The 19,865-nt window shown below is 36.4% G+C and overlaps 1 protein-coding gene across 1 annotated transcript in view; it reads left to right on the top strand.

Annotated features, from left to right (window-relative positions):
• Positions 1–19,865, top strand: part of LOC107703042 (rap1 GTPase-activating protein 1-like) — a 57,241-nt gene that overhangs the window by 31,935 nt on the left and 5,441 nt on the right. The window contains exons 5-20 of the mRNA XM_016505535.1: positions 404–442; positions 566–751; positions 1,776–1,879; positions 5,239–5,317; positions 5,543–5,596; positions 5,832–5,985; positions 7,675–7,835; positions 9,710–9,865; positions 9,955–10,026; positions 10,697–10,783; positions 11,009–11,149; positions 12,627–12,770; positions 16,006–16,083; positions 18,078–18,187; positions 18,762–18,888; positions 19,320–19,372. Coding sequence (XP_016361021.1) covers positions 404–442; positions 566–751; positions 1,776–1,879; positions 5,239–5,317; positions 5,543–5,596; positions 5,832–5,985; positions 7,675–7,835; positions 9,710–9,865; positions 9,955–10,026; positions 10,697–10,783; positions 11,009–11,149; positions 12,627–12,770; positions 16,006–16,083; positions 18,078–18,187; positions 18,762–18,888; positions 19,320–19,372 — 1,745 coding nt within the window. The remainder of the gene's footprint in view (positions 1–403; positions 443–565; positions 752–1,775; positions 1,880–5,238; positions 5,318–5,542; positions 5,597–5,831; positions 5,986–7,674; positions 7,836–9,709; positions 9,866–9,954; positions 10,027–10,696; positions 10,784–11,008; positions 11,150–12,626; positions 12,771–16,005; positions 16,084–18,077; positions 18,188–18,761; positions 18,889–19,319; positions 19,373–19,865) is intronic.

The raw sequence follows: 19,865 nt of genomic DNA, 5'->3' as shown, positions 1-19,865 counted from the left end.
TCACCTCACCAGCTCCCTTTTGTCCCTGTAAACACGAACTCTCACAAAAATACAAAACACGTATTGTATTGCTTCAAATAGAAGAGCTGGTTATCAGTCAAGCTGGTGCATCTAGTTTTCAAAGACATCCCTAGCCCACTTTCCCTTGCTCTAATGGAACTGCAATCAAATAAGATTAGCTGGTGCTGAGCAATATTCTCTGGCCTACAGCCATACTGCCTGTATAGAATCAAACTGATCACATCACACTGAGTACAGATAGTGAGTTAGTTCTCTTAAATAAACCAGCAGATGAGCAAGTAGAATGTTTTTTGCTCCTTGGGTCATTGGAGTTTAAAAAGGGTCTGTTGCAACCAAATAAATCTACTGCATTATTAATGTTTTGAATGTCATCTCCTTACAGACTGAGGAAGACTACATCCCTTACCCCAGCGTCCATGAGGTAAACCAGTTCAGAAAAAAGAGCTGACAGAAAACATTTGGCTGTCGATATCTCAGTGGAATTTATTGTGCGCTTGCACGACTGACCGTCACAGTAATTGTTTTTATTCGCTGTCTCTGTCAGGTTCTCGGCAGAAAGACTCCATTTCCCTTGATTCTGCTGCCCCAGTTCGGGGGTTATTGGATTGAAGGGACCAATCACGAGCTGAGCAATGGGATCGACCTGGACCAGCTCCTGTCTCCCAACTCGCGCTTCAAACAGGAGTGCAACACCACCGCTAAGATCTACAGGAAGCATTTTCTGGGCAAAGTAAGGATTTGCTTAAAGTAATAGTTCACCCAAAAATGATTGTCATCATTTTCTCACCCTCATTTCGTTCCGAACCTGTATGACTGACTTTCTTCTGTGAAACACAAAATGTGACTTTCTTGAAGAAATAAAATCAAAGTAAAATTGTTATAAAAGTGGTCCATTCGACTCGTGCACTATATTGCTCTATGCACTATATGTTTCATTCACTAAAGTTATGCATTGTTAAGGGCTTTTCACACTTGAAATAGTAAACCCTGGGTCATTCTAAACCCTGGGTAAAAGGACTACTTGCTTCACGTTTAACAGCAGGGTTTAGAATGGCAATAACCCAGAGTTAAAAAGCCCTAATTGTATTTTAAAGTCATATAATAGCTTTGTGAGATGAGCAGTCCGAAATTCAAGTCATTATTAACTGCACAGCCGCTCCTTGGTACATTATTGTGAGTTTGAAAAGTAGAAATCTCAAATTCGTGGTCAAGCTATTCTTTTGATTCAGAACTTTTCAGTGAATCAGTTCACAAACTGGTCTGAAAGATTAATTCACTAATCAGACTGTTTAGGTTCTCAGATTCAACTCAATGATTTGCCCACAACAGTCCACTGGAGGTAAAAATTATCAGTGAACAATATGTCTGCAGAAGACCTTAAATATAAAACATGAGCCCCCACAAGTTGAAAATGCATAGAAAAGCTGAACATTCAGATTGAAATCATCTTCAGCCCATCCATTTGAATAAGTTTCAATAATGTAATTGTTAACAAATGTAACCTAATTACACAGGGCAATGTGACAGTGGTGACACTGCAGCAGGCAGACATAATGAAGATTTATTAGGCTTTAGCTTAAATGGGCTTATTGTATTCACATCTAATATCCATTATAAATTAAACTAATGTGCATAAAGAAGTGGTTGGTTCGCTCTTAGATCTTTGGGGGAGTGTTGGGACTGAAAACTGAAATGAGTTTGGAAGTGTGAAAATGAATGAGCGCTCACAGCTTCGCCTTCTGCTCCTTCATTAGGAACACTTTAATTACTATACAGTGGACAGTGCCCTGGGCCACCTGGTGTTCTCCATGAAATATGATGTTATCGGGGACCAAGAGCATCTCCGTCTCATGCTCAGGTGTGACCTTCTCTCTTCTAATACTGCTTTTTATTCTCCATCCATTCTAGATTGCTTCCCCCGCTGTCATGTCTTATTTACTTTTCTCGAATCACTTACTTGTCTCCTGGCCTTGTGTCCTGCCAAACGTCTCTAGATGAGGGTGGCTAATGAAGGGCTTAGTGTCTGGCACAGTTTCACTACTTTGTTTTGAGATTTGGCTTTTATTGTGGACATTAAACAGAGCACACTGATATCTGTTCCTTGACAACTGCGAATGTTACCCACAATAAAAAAAAACTTTTCTCACAGATTAAACAGGCCAAATGTACACGCCACACTCGTTTCCGCATTAGGCACCAGATGGACAATATAGGGCAATGTGTGTGGGTGGAGGGAAGACAGCAGGATGTTCGTGTTATCAAATCCATGTGACACATTTAATGATGCCACAATGACACTGAACTGAAGACTGTTAATAAGTGTTACCGTTGTAGGTCTGGGCCATGTTGTGCTTTAATTCCACTAGAAACTTTTTTGTTGTTGTTTCTGAGCTGCCTGCGATGAGGATATGTGTGTATTTTTAATGCATTACTGAAGCGAAGCAAAACTGAGAACGATAATAAATCTTGTTTTCAGAGAATATATGTGAAACTAAATATATTAAAACTATATTTTTTTTTTCTCCAATGCATGTTGGCCACAATTATTGGCACCCCTATAAATTCTTTTGAGTAACATATCTCTGAAGTATATTCCCATTCATATTTAAAAAAATTTAGCACACCAGGGTGACTAAGAGCATGAAATTGTCCAACCATGACTTCCTGTTCCACAGGATTATAAATATGAGGAACACAAAGGCCAAGTTCCCTTAGTCATTCCCTTAGTTCCCAGAGTAAAACCAAAGAATATAGTTCTGCTGTGTAGAAAAAGTTTGTTGAGCTTCACAAAATAGAAAGGCATTATAGGAGAAAACTCAGAGATGTTATCTTGGGAAAAGGACATTGCAATGTTTGGGTGCCAATAATCGTGGCCAACGTGAACTAGAGAAAACATTTCATAATGAGATTTCTCCCCCACTTTCCATTGTTTTACTTCAATGAAAGGTTAGAATTTTGTGAACTTTTGAATGAAAGATCAAAAGGATAAACTATGCAGATTTATTTTCACAGCCACCTTTGCTCATATTTACATATATATTATATATTACACATTATATATTACACATATATATATATACATACATATATATATATATAACAATATTTAAATGTATCATGTTTTTAATTTAAATTTTGCTACTTTTGTAATATAAAATAAATGTTGTCATTGGGGTAGGAAAAGTGTATGCATATTCCTACCCCAATGACAAAATTTATTTTTATATTACATACATATATATGTCACGCTTCTGTGTGGGGTAAAGCCAGAGACACACTGCACGATTTTCGGCTGTCCCAGATTGGCATCGTGAAACAATCGTGGCATTTTCTTTGATCATGGCTCCTAATATAGCCAACGATACAGCATGATCATCGCACAGTGTGTTTGCTGGTACGATCCACGTTTACTGACCAGCCAATAAAAATGCGACATGAAATCAACGCGACATGGCGCTAAAACATAAAACTGCTTACCTCAAGCTCTTATCCCTTCCTCTTTCGCCGCTTCCACTTTTATTCAGCACACATAAAAACTACAACTGCTAAAGTGTGATTTATTAAGCTCTTTTTGTTTACCCACTAGCGCATGCTGATGATGTTTTATTCTTCTATAGAAACGTGCGTCGTAGCCTACGAGTCAATAGGTGTCTACACCTATGTCGTAGCCAAGTTTATTAGATCCATGTCGCACAGTGTGACATGCAATGATCTTATAGGATTGCTAAAATCATGCAGTGTGTCTCGGGCTTAAGGACGAGGAGTGCACGAAGAAGATAATTCCAAAGAGCCATTTATTACATCCACACACAGGGTAGCATTCAACAATAACCGACAACTCAGAGAACTAAAGGAAGGGGATTTATACAAACGGAAGAGGAGCTAATGACTAAATTAACTAGACACAGGTGAACTAACTAAGCAATCAAGGGGAAACAGAAACTTAAAGGTGCAGTAGGAGATCTTGGAAAATGCTAACTTTAGCCTAATAGCACTGAACGCGAACATCCCACCCTCCCTGCAATCGCCGTCCAAAGCCACGCCCCCTGAACGCATATACGCTCACAGACCAGAATACCAGAGACAACAATACTACAATAGGCTACATCAGCGGTTCCCAATTCCAGCCTATGTTCCGAAGTGAAGTAAACTTAAACGGATTTCCCCTGCTCAGGGAATAGGGAGCAATGAACACTGTGTAGGGATCATATCAATCGGAACACAGTTCATGCACGTAGCTCTCTTCTAATGAGCTGGTTATCTGAATCGGGTGTGTTAGACATGCAAAATATGCAGAGCAAGGACTGGAATTGGGAACCGCTGGGCTACATCATGTGTCATTCACCGGTGAGAAAACTTTAAATGGACTACAATACCAGGAAGGAAGATCGGGTTGTTGATGTTTGTCTGCCATTCTCGCTCTGTCTGCACAGCGTGCGTGAACGCGCTGATGACGTATCCTGTCTGCGCGAACCGGGTGCACAGAGGCTAATACATACGTTGACAGGCAGGTAGGAAAGCCAATTAAAATGCTCGGACCGAGCGTTTTGATTGGATGAACATTTCATGGTCCTACACCTTCCGAAGAATATATAAATACAGATAATGATTGCTATCGGGATGTGAAGAGACTTTCAACCAGCATAACAAAAAATGTTTCTGAAGACAATCACCTATTGCACCTTTAATCCTGCATCCTAATGTGCATACTATGCACCCTATCTGCCCTAAATAGTATTGAAAATGACTAATATAACATAGAATTTAGGATGGATAGTATGCACATTGGGATACAGGCTAGGTCAATGAACAAGCAACCAAAGTCCAAACAGGGTGATAGTGTGACAATATATATATATATAATAATAATAATAATTTATGCATTTAGCAGACGCTTTTATCCAAAGTGACTTACAGTGCATTCAGGCTATACATTTTTTACCAGTATGTGTGTTCCCTGGGAATCGAACCCACAACCTTTTGCACTGCTAACGCAATGCTCTACCACTGAGCCACAGGAACTAGGGATGCATAGTTATCGGTATCGGCCAAAATGTTCATATTGGTGCATCCCTAACAGGAACAATATATATATATATATTATAGGTGTGTGTGTGTCTTCAAAACGATACATGATGCTTAATTAACAACTAATTTGAAAAGATATATATATATAAAATCATCTTATGTCTACAAATGTCTTTCCTTTTTTTACAGAACAAAAATGAAAACATATCACGACGTGATTCCAATATCTTGTCTGACCGAATTCCCCAATATTGTCCAGATGGCCAAGGTGAGAGTGAATCAAGTGCGGAGGGGGTTAAGGGGTCAGCACTATTGTTTTCAGGCCCTCCAATTTATCACACTTATCTCCGAGTGACATGACTGATTGTCTCACTCTCCCATGAGCCTGTTCTGTCCTGCTTGGACAGATGACCGTAGTGTTGCATCACTTTTGCAAGATCAGATGAGAATGAGGAACGAATCAATATGTGTTTTCTCTTTTCGTTATCATCAGCTCATCTGTGAAGAGGTGAACGTGGACCGATTTTTCCCAGTGCTTTACCCAAAGGTACACAACAATTACAATAAATTTTTTTGTATGACCCACCTGCACCAAAGTGATACGCTTAACTCACTGGCACATAATCCTTTATTAATTTGTCCTGGTTAATTAAAGTGTGGCACTGGGAAATATGCTAGTTTCTGCAAAAGTATTGCTCATCGTCTCTTTGGGTTTGCAACGTTGACAAAGCAGTACCTAAAGGACATTCATCATGCTATTGAAAACATCTACTCTGCCACAGGCCTCCAGGCTCATCATCACTTTTGACGAACACGTCATAAGCAACAACTTCAAGTTTGGAGTAATTTATCAGAAGTTTGGACAGGTGAGTCGCATGGGAAGCCTTATCTCTGTTAGCTTCTTCACAAACGATTTCCTCTCATTTAGCCGATGCTGTAACTCACCATCATAATTCATCTTTATTTAGAACAACACCATTCTTTTGAACAAAGTAGTCCTTCCTTCTCTCGACCCTACAATGGCTCCTCTGCTTAGACAACAATCAAGCCGTTGTCTTCATTTGTCTTTTATTAAAATCATGAGGCAATTGTTCCCAGAGGAGAGCTTTGATTGCATTAAGGCAGATCCTTTACCTTTAAGGCCGCAGAGAGTGAGAGGTGCCTGAGAGGTTCTTCGAGGACGCTTGCCAGCAATGCCCTTAGCGTATTAGCATGACAGCGGAGGCTGCGAGTTGCGCTTGAACAGCCTCTCATCTCACGGATCGGTGTGTTTACACACTCAACCTTTCCAATGTGGGTAGCAAGAACACAGAGGCCCTTAATGGGACGTTCTCATGTCTAAAACGCACCTTATGGATCAGCCCTTAAAACTTCCGCTTGCTCTCCTTGACTCTAAATGGGAGACAATGTTTATTCATAGGAACAATTTGCATTTTCATCAAGCTAATTGACTCATAATGAGCCATTTAGGTTTGCTCATTTTAGAGTTTGCTTTTGTCCTCATCAAGATGTTCTTGTTTTTTGTGTGTGGGTTCGTTTCATATGGGGTTTGTTGAATGTCGGGCTTTGTGCTGTAACATAAAGCATTGTCATTATGTGTTCTTGTGATGTATGAAAGACTGAACTACTTTGTTATTTTGTTCAGTAATTGAAGTAATGATAATGCATGAAGCTTCTGTGTTGTGTTGACCTTCTATTGTACCTGAAGGGTTACTGTGTCTGCTGCCAAGGGCACAATACAAATGTTTGTTTGAAACTTTTAAGCATTTTATGTGTTTTTATCTGACATATATTATGCAAACAAAAACTTTTATTTTGGATGCGATTAATAGCGATTAATCGTTTTACAGCACTATTATAAATATTACTGAAATAAACTTCAAATGTTGCCGTGGCAACTAACTCAAATAAAATGTTTAAGGTCAAGTATAAAATTACTAGAACTAAAATAGAAGTAAATTAATGCTAAATAGAAATATTTAATGAAAAAACAAAAATGTATAAAAATGACAAAAGCATTTAACAAAATTATAAAAATTTAACATACAATTAAAATGAAAACTGAAAAATTTAATAATTAGTAAAATACTAATAGTATATACTAATCATATAAAAATAAATAAATAAATAATAAAATAAAACAGTACAGAACAAGGTAAGCCACTTAAAAAATAAAGGAATTTAATTTAATTTATGTTATTCATTTATTAATAATTATTTATGAAATAATTAAAAATAAAGATGTGAATAAATAACTTTTAAATGGTGTAATTAATGTTTAATGAATGTTTATATAGTGAAATCTAACAATAAATAATAAATTATTTTAAATTGACAAATAAATAGACGTGTTAGATTTTCTTATCCTTTTCGCATTTTTTTAATTAAATCAATAATTTATTCCTTACTTTTTATTTTTATGTGGCTCTCCTAGTCCTCCATAGATTGTGAGTGATTACTGAATAATAGAACACAAGTTTAGTGCAGAAATAGCATTGCAAACCATTTAGCAATTTTTTTTATGTAACCTTTACAAAGATATCCATATGATAAAGTTTTGCTACAAAACTAGGATTCATTGTCTTTGTGAAGGTTAATGCTAACGATATCCTTCATGTTTGACAGCAGAATCCTTGAATATGCTTTCTTCTACTAGGTTTCGTGGAGGATTGGACGTGACACATGGACAGACAGGATCTGAATCTGTGTACCACAATTTCCACAACAAGGAGATCATGTTCCACGTGTCAACTAAGCTGCCTTTCACAGAGGGCGATACACAGCAGGTACTCACAATGCTGTGGGTTCAGACAGTGAGAGGGTCACTCATAGCACATGTGTTTTCCCTGCTTCTAGATCCTTTAATCAATACAACTGTGGTAAGCATTAGTGGAACAAAATATAATCAGTTGTCCCTGATTATCCGTCATTGTAGATACTGTTCAGATGCAAAATAATATAACAAGCCACATAGGTATGAGCCATCTGGATTGACAGGAGGGGAGAAATCCATTCCTTAGCACTGTGGCAGATGCTGTTTTCTGCAGCCACACACTGCTGATGTGCTGGCAGATGATTGTTGACTCATAAAGTGACCTTTATTCTGCACTTTCACTGGCAGCGCTGTGTCCTCTGAGGAAGAGTGTTTTTAGAGCTCACTCCTCAGGGAATCTTCTAGACTTAGAACACATGAAGCGCGCTCCTCTCTCTCTCACTGTCATGTGCGCACACACACACTCTGCAGTGATTGGAGGTTGACAGCAGATTGAGTTGGTGAACTGATGTCCATGTTTAAATGAGCGGCTGCAACCTCTGTGTTTGCCCTTGCCAGCCATCTGTTGAGACATGTTATGAAAAACAACTTCAGCACATGGCATCATTGACACAAATGAAACCTCAAAAAGTAATGGAATTTATCATCAGATGTCTGCCAGAAGAGCGTTTAACGACACTCATCGCAACTGGTTTGTATATTACATCAAATATGTTTGGACAGGCTCATTTCATTCCTAAGCAATAAAGTGCAAGATGTTGCGCTATGATTTGTATATATTCATGTATAAAAGGCATAATATGCAATGGATATTCAGAATAAAGCACATATTCTGCATAGGTGCCTTAGTGGTTTTATATAATGGCATGATAAAAATATTAAAGACGTGAATTTTAATTAAAACAGCATTCTTTAAAGCTAATTTATTATGTCTTGTTATTCTTTAGCAGTATACACTACTGTTCAAAAGTTTGGAAATGAAAACGTTTAGTCATCAAATGCACATTCAATTGACCAAAACTGACAGTAAAGACATTTATAATGTTGCAAAAGATTTATATTTCAAATCAACACTGTTATTTTAAACTGTCTATTTATTAAAGGATCCTGAAAAAATATTAGAATGATTTTTAAAGAATCATGTGACACTGAAGACTGGAGTAATGGCTGCTGAAAATTCAGCCTTTCCACCAAAGGAATAAATTAAATACATTAAAAAAACATTAAAATAGAAAATATTTATTTTAATAATATATTAAAATATTAAATATTTTTGATCAAATAAATGCAACTTTAGTCATAAGAGAATTGTTTCAAAAACATAAAAATATTCTTATAGCCCCCAACGATTTTAACTGTGTGTAGGTTAATTAAACATTAATACTTGGCTTTTTATGAAACTACACTCTAAAAAATGCTGGGTTAAATACAACCCAGTGCTGGGTTAAATAGGGACAAACCCAGCAATTGGGCTGTTTTGACCCAGCGGTTTGGTTAAATGTTTAACCCAACCTTCTGGGTAGTAACCCAACTGCTGGGTCAAAACAACCCAATTGCTGGGTTTGTCCCTATTTTACCCAGCACCGGGTTGTATTTAACCCAGCATTTTTTAGAGTGTATGGTGAACAAGTGTTTTGCATCATACATTACTATAGTTTCTATTTTAGTAGACTGCAACACTGATTTGACCAATCAGCATCCAGGACCCACTTTTTTTTTCTTCTTTGGCTTGAAAGCTGCTAATACATTTTAAATTATGCCAAAGAAATCTCACTTTAACAGCTGTATAGTATTTGAGTTTGATGAGAGTGCTACTGTTACTTAAGGAGTACTGTTACATTTAAATGAAGAATTATAAAAGTGAACTCTCTTGTTTTGTTATCACAGCTACAAAGGAAGAGGCATATAGGAAATGACATTGTGGCCATCATGTTTCAAGATGAGAACACTCCATTTGTGCCAGACATGATTGCCTCCAACTTCCTGCATGCCTACGTAGTGGTGCAAGTTGAAAATGCCTGTTCTGACAACGTCCTGTACAAGGTACATCATCACAGTATTACTGCAATCTAGCGCTTCTGTAACACCTCTCTGTGAGTCAGTAAGTGATGCATGCATTTGTCATTGTCCAGGTTTCAGTAACAGCGAGAGATGACGTCCCCTTCTTCGGACCACCCCTCCCCAACCCAGCCATTTTTAAGAAAGTGAGTTGATGAATCTAAATAAATGGAAGTGGAGTATTTATGCATTCCACTAGCAACATCAGGGTCATGGGTTCAGGTCCTAAGGAATGCACTGATGAAATATATACAGTAAATGCTCTTTAAGTGGCATTTCTGGGAAAAAAGTATCTGCTTAATACCATTGTTTTCATTTCAAATGTTTTGGGTCAGTAAGATGTTAAAGTTCTCCTATGCTCAAGGCTGCAATTATTTGATTAAAAAGTAGTGTCGAAACTGTAATATTGTGAAACAGTATTACATTTGAAATTTATTCCTGCAATTTCACAATTTATTGCTGTGAATTTCAGTGTCACGTTATCCAATTTGGTGATCAAGAAACATTTATCATTATTATTTTCAATATTAATAACAGTTGTGCTGCTTAATATTTATGTGGAGAATGTATTATTTTTTGAGAATTCTTTGATGACTAGAGTTCAAAAGAATGTCATTTGTTTGAAATAGAATTTTTAAATATTTTAATGCCTTTACAATTACTTTTGATCAATTTAATGGATCCCTGCTAAATAAAAGTATTAATTTATTTTTCTAACATTTTTTAAATGGTAAAAAAAAAAAAAAAAAAATTTTCTCTCCATCCATCTGTATCTCTCTCATTTGTTCTCCTTCTGCACCTTCCTGCCTCTCTCAGGGCCCAGAGTTTCATGAATTCTTGCTTACCAAGTTGATCAATGCTGAATACGCTTGTTACAAAGCTGAAAAATTTGCCAAATTAGAGGTGAGTGTCATTAAGTTGTCAGAAATCAGTGCTCATATGCAATACCAAGGTTATGGTTTTAAATGCAATGTATTAATAAAATGTATTTTATGATATATGTGACTAACAAATGCATACATGTAATGTAAATGTCCTGAAATAAATTCACAAGCCTCATCTAGCATTAATTTAGTATGTTCAAATGTATTCTATGTATGTCTAAATACAAGTACGCTATATCACCAGGAGCGTACCCGGTCTGCTCTGCTGGAGACGCTGTACGAGGAGCTGCACATAAACAGTCAGGCTATGATGGGGCTGGGAGGAGAGGAGGACAAACTGGAGAATGGAGGAGGAGGGGGAGGGGGCTTCTTTGAGTCTTTCAAGGTAATCCACAAGGACACAGGGCTCTGGGGTCTCTGTGAGGCACTTACATCCAGAATAGAGGGGGATGGGGATGTTTGTGAAGCATTGCTGTGGCTTGTGTGTGAATGCTGGACGGGGTGGATTTGGTTTGTGGTCATAAATCTTTTCCTGACATGAGATGAGTCGTTCATTCAGAGCAGTGTTATTTTACTGTCTTTATATACTATCATATTTGTATAATAATATAATAATTTTGATAATATTTTAAATTCGATTTTAATTTTATATTTTCCGTTTTCATTTTAGTTAAAGTTTTAGTAATTCTGTTGTTGTGTTTGTCATTTTTATTCGTTTCAATTTTTAATGTCTATTTAGTATTAGTTATTCATTAGTATTTATTTAATTTAGGTTTAGTTATTTTAGTACTTCAGCGTAAACAAAACAAACATAAATTCAGCCTTAGAAACTAGCTGAAATAAAATAAGCTTAAGTTTTTTATATTTTATGTCAGTTAACAGTTTTATGGTTTTCGTTAGTGATAATAACTCTGGTTCAGACTAGTCTTTTTTTTATCTTGCTGCTGTTATACTTTATGAACGGTAGCATATTTTTCTCTCTTGGGATTTAGATAGCGGTGTCTTTATGACTCCAGCTGTCAAGTGATGTAACCAATGCTACCTAAATTAAATTACTCATTACCATAATTAACACTAATTATATCCTATTAGCACATTGTCGAGCATAGATCCACTCATGAGATTTATTTTATGCTCTACAGTGTTTTGCTTCCTGAAATACTTTGCAAATTAATCAGTAGTACATGATTAATCATACACGACACAAATATTTCTCTGTAATGTGCAGCATTATGCCTGACGAGAATATCGAGGTTATTTTTCAAGTAGACTGAATTTTCCATAGCAATAATTCATTACTGACAGAACGTTTGTATGTGCGTGGCAGTCGGGTTTATAATTGAAGGTGTTCAGTGGTGTTCACGCATTGATTGTGGTCATCCAGAAATGAAAAATCAATCAGACTTCTCATAAATCATTTTCATTATCTGTCTTTTAACCTATTATATTTGCTTCCGCAACCACTTATTCACACAGTTTTTATCAGCAGCTGTCAATAGCCGAACTCATTAGCATAGACACAGCTCATCTGTGGTTGTGGCATTCTGGGATTGTCCCATGAAATCGGGCAGCACTTTAGTGGGTGATGTTTAATCAATATCCATTAACACTCTCAGGCGGTTCTGCCCTCTATTGGTTGCAAGCTTCAATCGTGAGTAGCCAAGCTCTCTGCTAGCTTCATATCATCTGTCCTCCCTCCGCCCCCTTGCTTTTTTCTTTAACGAACAAAACTGCACTCTTCGCTCAGGTGTTGCTCAGGTCGTTTTAGCTACTTGATTCATTGGCTTCAGACCCACTCCACTGGCCCTCGCTGACCTGCCACTGCTCACCGTGTCTCCTCCTCATCTCTCTCTGTGCTATAGCGGGTGATCCGCAGCAGGAGCCAGTCTCTGGACACCATGGGCCACAATATCAGGAAGCACACAGTCTCCAATAGTCACAGCGGCAGTTTCACCCACAACAACAACAACCACCACTCACCAGAGACCCCCAAACCCCCTGGGATAGTAAGTAACCCCCCCGGCCTACTGGCTTTCCAATGGGCCAAACTATGCTAGTCCCCTCACTTCCCTCCACTATGAGGTAAAAAGCCAGTCCTGGTTACACATACTTCACTAATTCCTGACTACACTGAAAGTTAAGCACACGCACAGATCCTCTGAGTTGCCAAACTGAGAACTAAACAACACAACGAAGATGAAATAATTCATGATTAATCAACCAACTTCGATTTAATTAATATTTTTCCTCATGCACCAGTCCCTTAACATTTCTTTCCTCATTCCCATCATGCTTTTTGTCTGTCATCTCTGCAGCCACTGATCTTATTCACTGGACCTTTTACAGTTTACCTCAGGAACGTTTCTTGAAAGGGTCACTTAAATGCACTGGTCTTGCTCTACAGTCAGGATTTCCTGAGTTAAAAGGGTCAATGACATGAAGTTCCTATCTATTAATTTATTCTAAACTACATTAGAAATGTAATTAATAGATTCATTGACTTCAATGCATCTCTTCTATTATAAGCCTGTTTATAATTTCTGTATTTAAATATATTTTGATATTTTTTAGAATTAAAAAATAGAAATTAAGGGAAAAAACATTAGGTATTTTGGCATGCATATATAATATATTTTAATATAGGTTTTCTTTTTACAGTTTGATGTACTGAGATCTATCTATCTATCTATATATATATATATATATAAATTTGATTATATAATTTGTAATATTCTTTTAAAAATAGTACTACCTTTAAAAATATATTTAAAACAATTATTTTCTTTTTGAAAATAATGATGGTTGCATGGCATTTGTCACATGACATTTTTTCAGGCAATTTTATTTAGAAAATTATATTAAACTTTTTCAAATCCATCCATCAGAACTTGACGTATGTTTTAAACTTGATTTTTTAAAACTGTTTTCTTTTCTTTTTTTATTGCAGACACTTTTACCGTATAAATATGTCATTGACCCAAAAGCATGTTATATGAATTTGCGCTTTCCCCAGAGAAGACTGTTATTCTTTTAACCCCCGTTATAATCACAGGAGGTGCGTGTCTTGGTTATGGTGAAGATGAGGTCCTCTGAGGGGTACATGACATAAAGTAGTCTGAATGTGTTGCATGTTGCTCATGAGGGAATGAAATGCTGTCAGATCTACAAGGGATCATGTGAGACATTCTTTTGTTATTTTCCTTGCAATGTCTCTCAGGAATGAATATTATCTGATTTTGAAGTAGGATAAGGCGACCTGCAGCAGTGTTAGTATAAAGATGGTTGTGAATGTTTTGACCTTACCACATCCCCCACAGGATCAGACACACATCAGCACCGCATGAGAACCTGCTGGGAGAATTACATATTTATGTGTGTGCATGTTGAATGGATTCTGCTGCGTTTATGTTTTAATATGCAGGTGTCCTGTTGGTAAGTATAATGCTTGCACAGCTTAAGTGCAGAGACAGCGTTGTCCGGCCAGCTAGCTCTTGCTCCATCAAGCACAGCAGCTCTTATGGTGCTGCTTCTTGCCCTGGGGACTAGAGCCATGCTATGTCATGCCAGCTCCCCTCGTGAGCACAACTCATATGAGTCGAGTGAAATCCCACTTTCCCCACAGGGACTCGCACTGGAACAGACTTCAGAGTTACTGAGCCATGCCTCTGTCACAGTTAATGTTTCTGTTATTTATAGCGCTATCATATGCCATGTCAGTCAAATGGCCTTCACACAGGTTATGCAATGGAGAATAAAGACCAGAATTTTAGTACAACTAATATTTTGGTATTGGGAATTTAATCCCAAAGGTTACAGGCGAAAATTAGAAACTGTGTATTGATTCATCCCCTTATGGTGATTAAGTCAGAACAACCAGGGCCATTGACAGTGATGGGGGGCCCCACTAAGGTCCTCTGTGACAGTGGTTATGAACTGGTTTTGCTGCAGGACCCAGTACATTCATTGCATGTCAAGTGACAACGCAACACTTACCAAAATTATTTATCATAAACAAGTAAATAAAAACATATTCAAATTTACATTGAAACTTGCATAGGTCCAACAATATGCCAAATTAGTAACATAAACTGGATTGTAAAATGAACAGTTTTGTAAATTCTGTTTTTTATTTTAATATTTACATTTTTGTTGTATTTTATTTTAGTTTTAATTTTTTGTACAATTTTATTGTAAATAAAAACATCCATAAAGCCAGATTGAAACTGTAAAGTGCTTAGGTCCAACAATATGCAAAATAACAAACTGGATAGTAAAATTGAAAGTTTTGTAATTTTATTTTATTTTATTTTATTATTTTAGCATTTTTCCACTTCTATGTGGGACCCTGATATGACACAATTTACATTTTTATAAATTTTGTATCTTATTTTAGCATTTTTCCACTTCCATGTGGGACACTGATATGAAAATGCATTGGCTTCAACAGGCCAATCCATTTTTATATCACGACCCACCAGTTGAGAGCCACTGATCTATGATATAACTGAGTATGCATAGTTTGCATTTTTGCAAGTTTAAAGGGGTCATATGATGCTGCTAAAAAGAACATTATTTTGTGTATTTGGTGTAACTACAGCGAGAATAAAAGTTACGCCTTCTTTCTTTGCGTGAACATTTGGGCGGCGTTATGCAAATCTTCCCACATAGTGATGTAGATATGTGGGGGCGTGTTAGAACGAGCCGTTTTAGGTAGGCGTGGCTGACTCTTAAATTTTATAAAGAATATCTCTTTGGATTTGAGACTTTAGTCTTTGCAACTTTACAGATCTTCTTTATGCACCAAGAGCTTGTAACACTTCAAAGAGAAAGGAAAAATTGAAATCGCATCATATGACCCCTTTAACATAACACCAAAATAATGCATAAATGTTTATTTAACGGCATGATATATATGAACTTCCTTGTCTGACTAACCTGACTAACTGTTAAACTGTGTTCAAATGTCAACTGTCCCAATGTCACCAATTGTGTGCTATGTGCTCCTACTTCAGCTTTCTTGTCCTTCACAGGTCCCCGTACCTGCTGAGGTTCCTCCGGCCCTTTTTTCCTTTTGTGGCTACTCTGTTGTGTTCATGACAGCTTTTTTCTTGCTGTTCATGCTTTGATGACTGTCTCTCCTGCAGATGTTTGTAGGCTATTTTGTTTGTATAACACACAACCTGCTGCATGGACTCATGATTTATCTCGTTCTCTCTCTCTTTCTCTGTGGGATCTGTGCAGTCATTGCTTGTCCCAGGCAAGAGTCCCAGTAAATATGGACGGCGTGGCAGTGCCATAGGAATAGGAACCATAGAAGAGGTTCATGTATAACTCTCACTCCTCTCTCATATGCATCATTTGTTCTCACCGCATGACTTTTACAACATACAGCTGCAGTTACAGTCAGCTAAAATCCTTTTTTCAATGCACTGATCATAATATAATATTAGATTATGGAAATTCATAAGGGCTGATGCCATATTTAATTTTACACAAATAAAAACGAGGCTGAGAAATGGATGTGCATCCAGTTTGATTTGTTTCACTTTCTTTAAGTTTTGCTTAAAATTTTTAGAAATGAGGTTTGTCCACTGGAAATTGTTTGGAAATACACATATTTTAAATGTTTTGTTAACAGAATGATTGCCACCAGTGTATAATAATACACCCACTTAACAAACTATGTTTATTCCAGGGTTATTATAGTTAACTACAACTAAATGCATAAAATGGCTTTCATTAATTAAAATAAATAAATAAATAAAAATTTCATTTAGTTTCAAATTTCAATTAACAACTGATATACTAAAATAACTAAAACTAAACTAAAAATGAATAAAAACTATCTACACATTTTTAAAACAAAAGCTAATAAAAAGACAAAACAACAAAATTACTAAAACATACATGAAATATAAAAATAAAAAACAAAATTAACATTGGTCTATTCTTCACAGCAATGTTTTTAATTGTTTTCAATTAAATATGGCATTTTACCCTGAATACATTAACAAGTCTACATCTAACATTCTAATTTCTGTTTTATTTCATTTAAATTTTTACATCGTATTTTTAAATAAAAAATGTTTGCAATAATAAAGTGTGGCCGATAACCAATCAATTATTTTGCCTAAATAAATACAACTAATGATAAATAAAAAAAAAACTAAAACTAAAATCAATAATTTTAAAAGCTAAAGTGAATTTAGGCACCACAAAATTATAATGTGCTGTATGAAAAATGGATATTCATTTTGAGATTTTGAGATTCATTTAGCCAAGTATTACATTTAAAGTGTTACGTTTTTATTAATTCATAAATTATTAGTATTTTGCAAAGATGAACTTTAAATGATAGCGAAGTTCAACTGTAAAAGGAAATGGGCATGCACAATTAAATATCCAATATCGGCCAATAACAATAAAATATCTTTAATACTGGCCAATAACTGATATGAAACATATATATTGTGCATCCATCATTTTATTCATGCCATACTATCCAGTCTTACTAAACAGGCCATATTCCTATTGAATATAAGCCACTTTGACAGTAAGCATTGTTCAGTTAGAGTCATATTTCACACTTTTATATCCTCTACCACAGTTCTTTTAAATGACCCATGTATATCTATGTAGATTCATCAACTTTCAGCAGCATTGTTTCAGTGTTTAATGTTTATGGTGAAAAGTCACAGATTTCATCATAGCTCCCCTTCCAGCATCACTTCTTGCATGTAATGCATAGCTCTGCTACGTTTTTAATGTCCAACGTCACTTCTTGTTGTGTAGTATGTACTGTTCCGTGTATCCCCTCGTCTGATAATTGTACACTCTTTGTGAGCTAATAGCATAGAAACACAAAGGAAAAAGGCAACAGAGAGTATTTCCGAAGCCTTTGAAGCAATTTTAGATAAAAGCCTTTTTGAAGGCCTTTCATTTGAAGTCATAAAGCACTAGCTGTAAAATCCCAGCGCTCAGGCTTGAAGAGAACAAAGTGTCCCCAGCGAGAACACAGCCGCCCAGTGAAGCTCAGGAGATCCTGCTCCCATCTTTCATCTCTCAGTTCAGGCCGAAACCCTCAAGCACGCACTTCACATCCACCCTGCCAGTCAAGCTACAAAACAGTGTCTTTTGTTCTCAAAAAGACTGGAGCACGCCACAGATATAAGAAAAGTGGTATAGCATAGACCTGACCTATAGAGGATGTATTATCCTTAAAGTTTCCTTTGAGACCACTTGGTGACCATCACAGTGTGAAGGTGTTTCTTTAGGAATCCTTGGCTCACTGACCTTCTTGTTCTCCCCTGCAGTCTTTGATCATTCCTGGAAAAAGCCCAACTAGGAAAAAGTCAGGACCTTTTAGCTCTCGACGTAGCAGTGCTATCGGCATCGAGAACATCCAGGAGGTCCAGGAGAAGAGGTAAGAGGAGGAGGAAACTTCAGAAGCTGCAATTGTGAAGCATGACAATTTCAATGTCACAGATGCGGGCAAGATTTTCTGTGAAATTAATATATGCACTACAATTCAAAAGTTTAGGCTCAGAAATGTTTAATTTTTTATTATCATCTATTATTATTTATTATCATTTTTATTATCATTTCATTTGTTTATTTTATTATCAGAGATAAAAAAAAAAATATTAAGCTGCTCACCTGCTTTCAACACTGATAATAAGAAATGTTTCTTGAGCAGCAAATCAAATCATAAGCCTGGAGTGATGGCTGCTCAAATTCAGCTTTGCCATCACAGAAATAAATTACATTTCAAAATATATTAAAATATAAATATATTCAAATAGTTATTTTTTATTAGTGACAATGTTAGTACTGACGGAATGGTTATATCCCAAAAATTGTACATTTATTGATCATGCACTGTACATGCATAAATAATACAATACTTAATATAAAATAAAAGAGTTATAGGCAGAACATAACGTGTAATATTACACTGAACTTTACACTCCTTTTGTGTGTTTATGTGTTTGGTGAAGAATTGCTGCTCTGTTGTCAGAGGACAGGACAGTGCTCTGTCTCTCTCTACCCAGCGTCACTCTCAAGAATGGGAGGCTCATCGTGGATCCCTCCAAGTATAAATGCCACCATAGAATGACACCTCTATAACCATAGAGTAGCTGCTTTCCTTACCTGGCCATAGCAATGCATCTGAAATGCTATTAATTATGGCCTTTAGCACATTATTAAACTGGTCACACATGCAAAATCAGCATGCTAACTGATTGGTGGTCTGCTAATTTTTCAGCCAATCAATGTCTGTTTTACTGATTTTGCATGAGCTGGCCTTTGTCATATGTGCTGTAGTACTTACAGGCCCTTTGAATTGTGTTGCTCTGAATTCATGTGTTTCAGTATAGTGATGTGAATCAGCATGCACTGTTGTATCTAACCTAACTCTGAGTAGACTGCTGTTGAGCTTGGACTCTGTCACCTCACCTTTGACGTGTAGAGTTTCAAACACAATGCTTATGCTGCCCTCTGATGGTGAAAGTGCGTGTGTGTGTGTGTGTGTGTGTGTGTGTGTGTGTGTACAGTCTGAAAACTCCTCCAATCAGAGCTCTCCTGAGGTCCTCATCACCAAGAACAGGTAAAGTGAAAAGCATTACCCTGAATGATGATTTATTCGATTTGTTCACATATTTCAGTGAGCCTTAAACCTTGTGCTTTTATGTCTCAAGGGTTGATTTCAACGTTTTGTTAAAAATTGTTTAAATTGAAAATTCTTACTATGCCTTTACTTATTTTTGCTTATTTTCAAATGTATTTTAATGTGTAGATTAAATTGTTTTCCTTTTGTCCCAAACCCAGATCTTATATCTTAATCTACGAAAAAGCATGATAAAATATAAATTATTATAATATCGATATATTTAAATAGTTAAATAAACATCTTTCATTTTAATAAACATTTCATATTTCATTTTAATACTTCAAATATTGTGTGAGAATGATGTAAACACTGATTTATTTTTGAAAATTGAAATTGCCAGTACTGATGGATTGGTTATGTTCCAAAAATCTTACATGTAGTGAGTGATCATGCAAAGCAGTATTTTGTGTGTGTGTGTGTGTGTGTGTGG

The sequence above is a fragment of the Sinocyclocheilus anshuiensis genome, unplaced genomic scaffold (genome assembly GCF_001515605.1).
Source record: "Sinocyclocheilus anshuiensis isolate Anshui unplaced genomic scaffold, SAMN03320099.WGS_v1.1 scaffold883, whole genome shotgun sequence".
Taxonomy (NCBI): Eukaryota; Metazoa; Chordata; class Actinopteri; order Cypriniformes; family Cyprinidae; genus Sinocyclocheilus; species Sinocyclocheilus anshuiensis.
The sequence above is the reverse complement of the archived record's forward strand: the minus strand, read 5'-3'. Positions and strand labels throughout refer to the sequence as shown.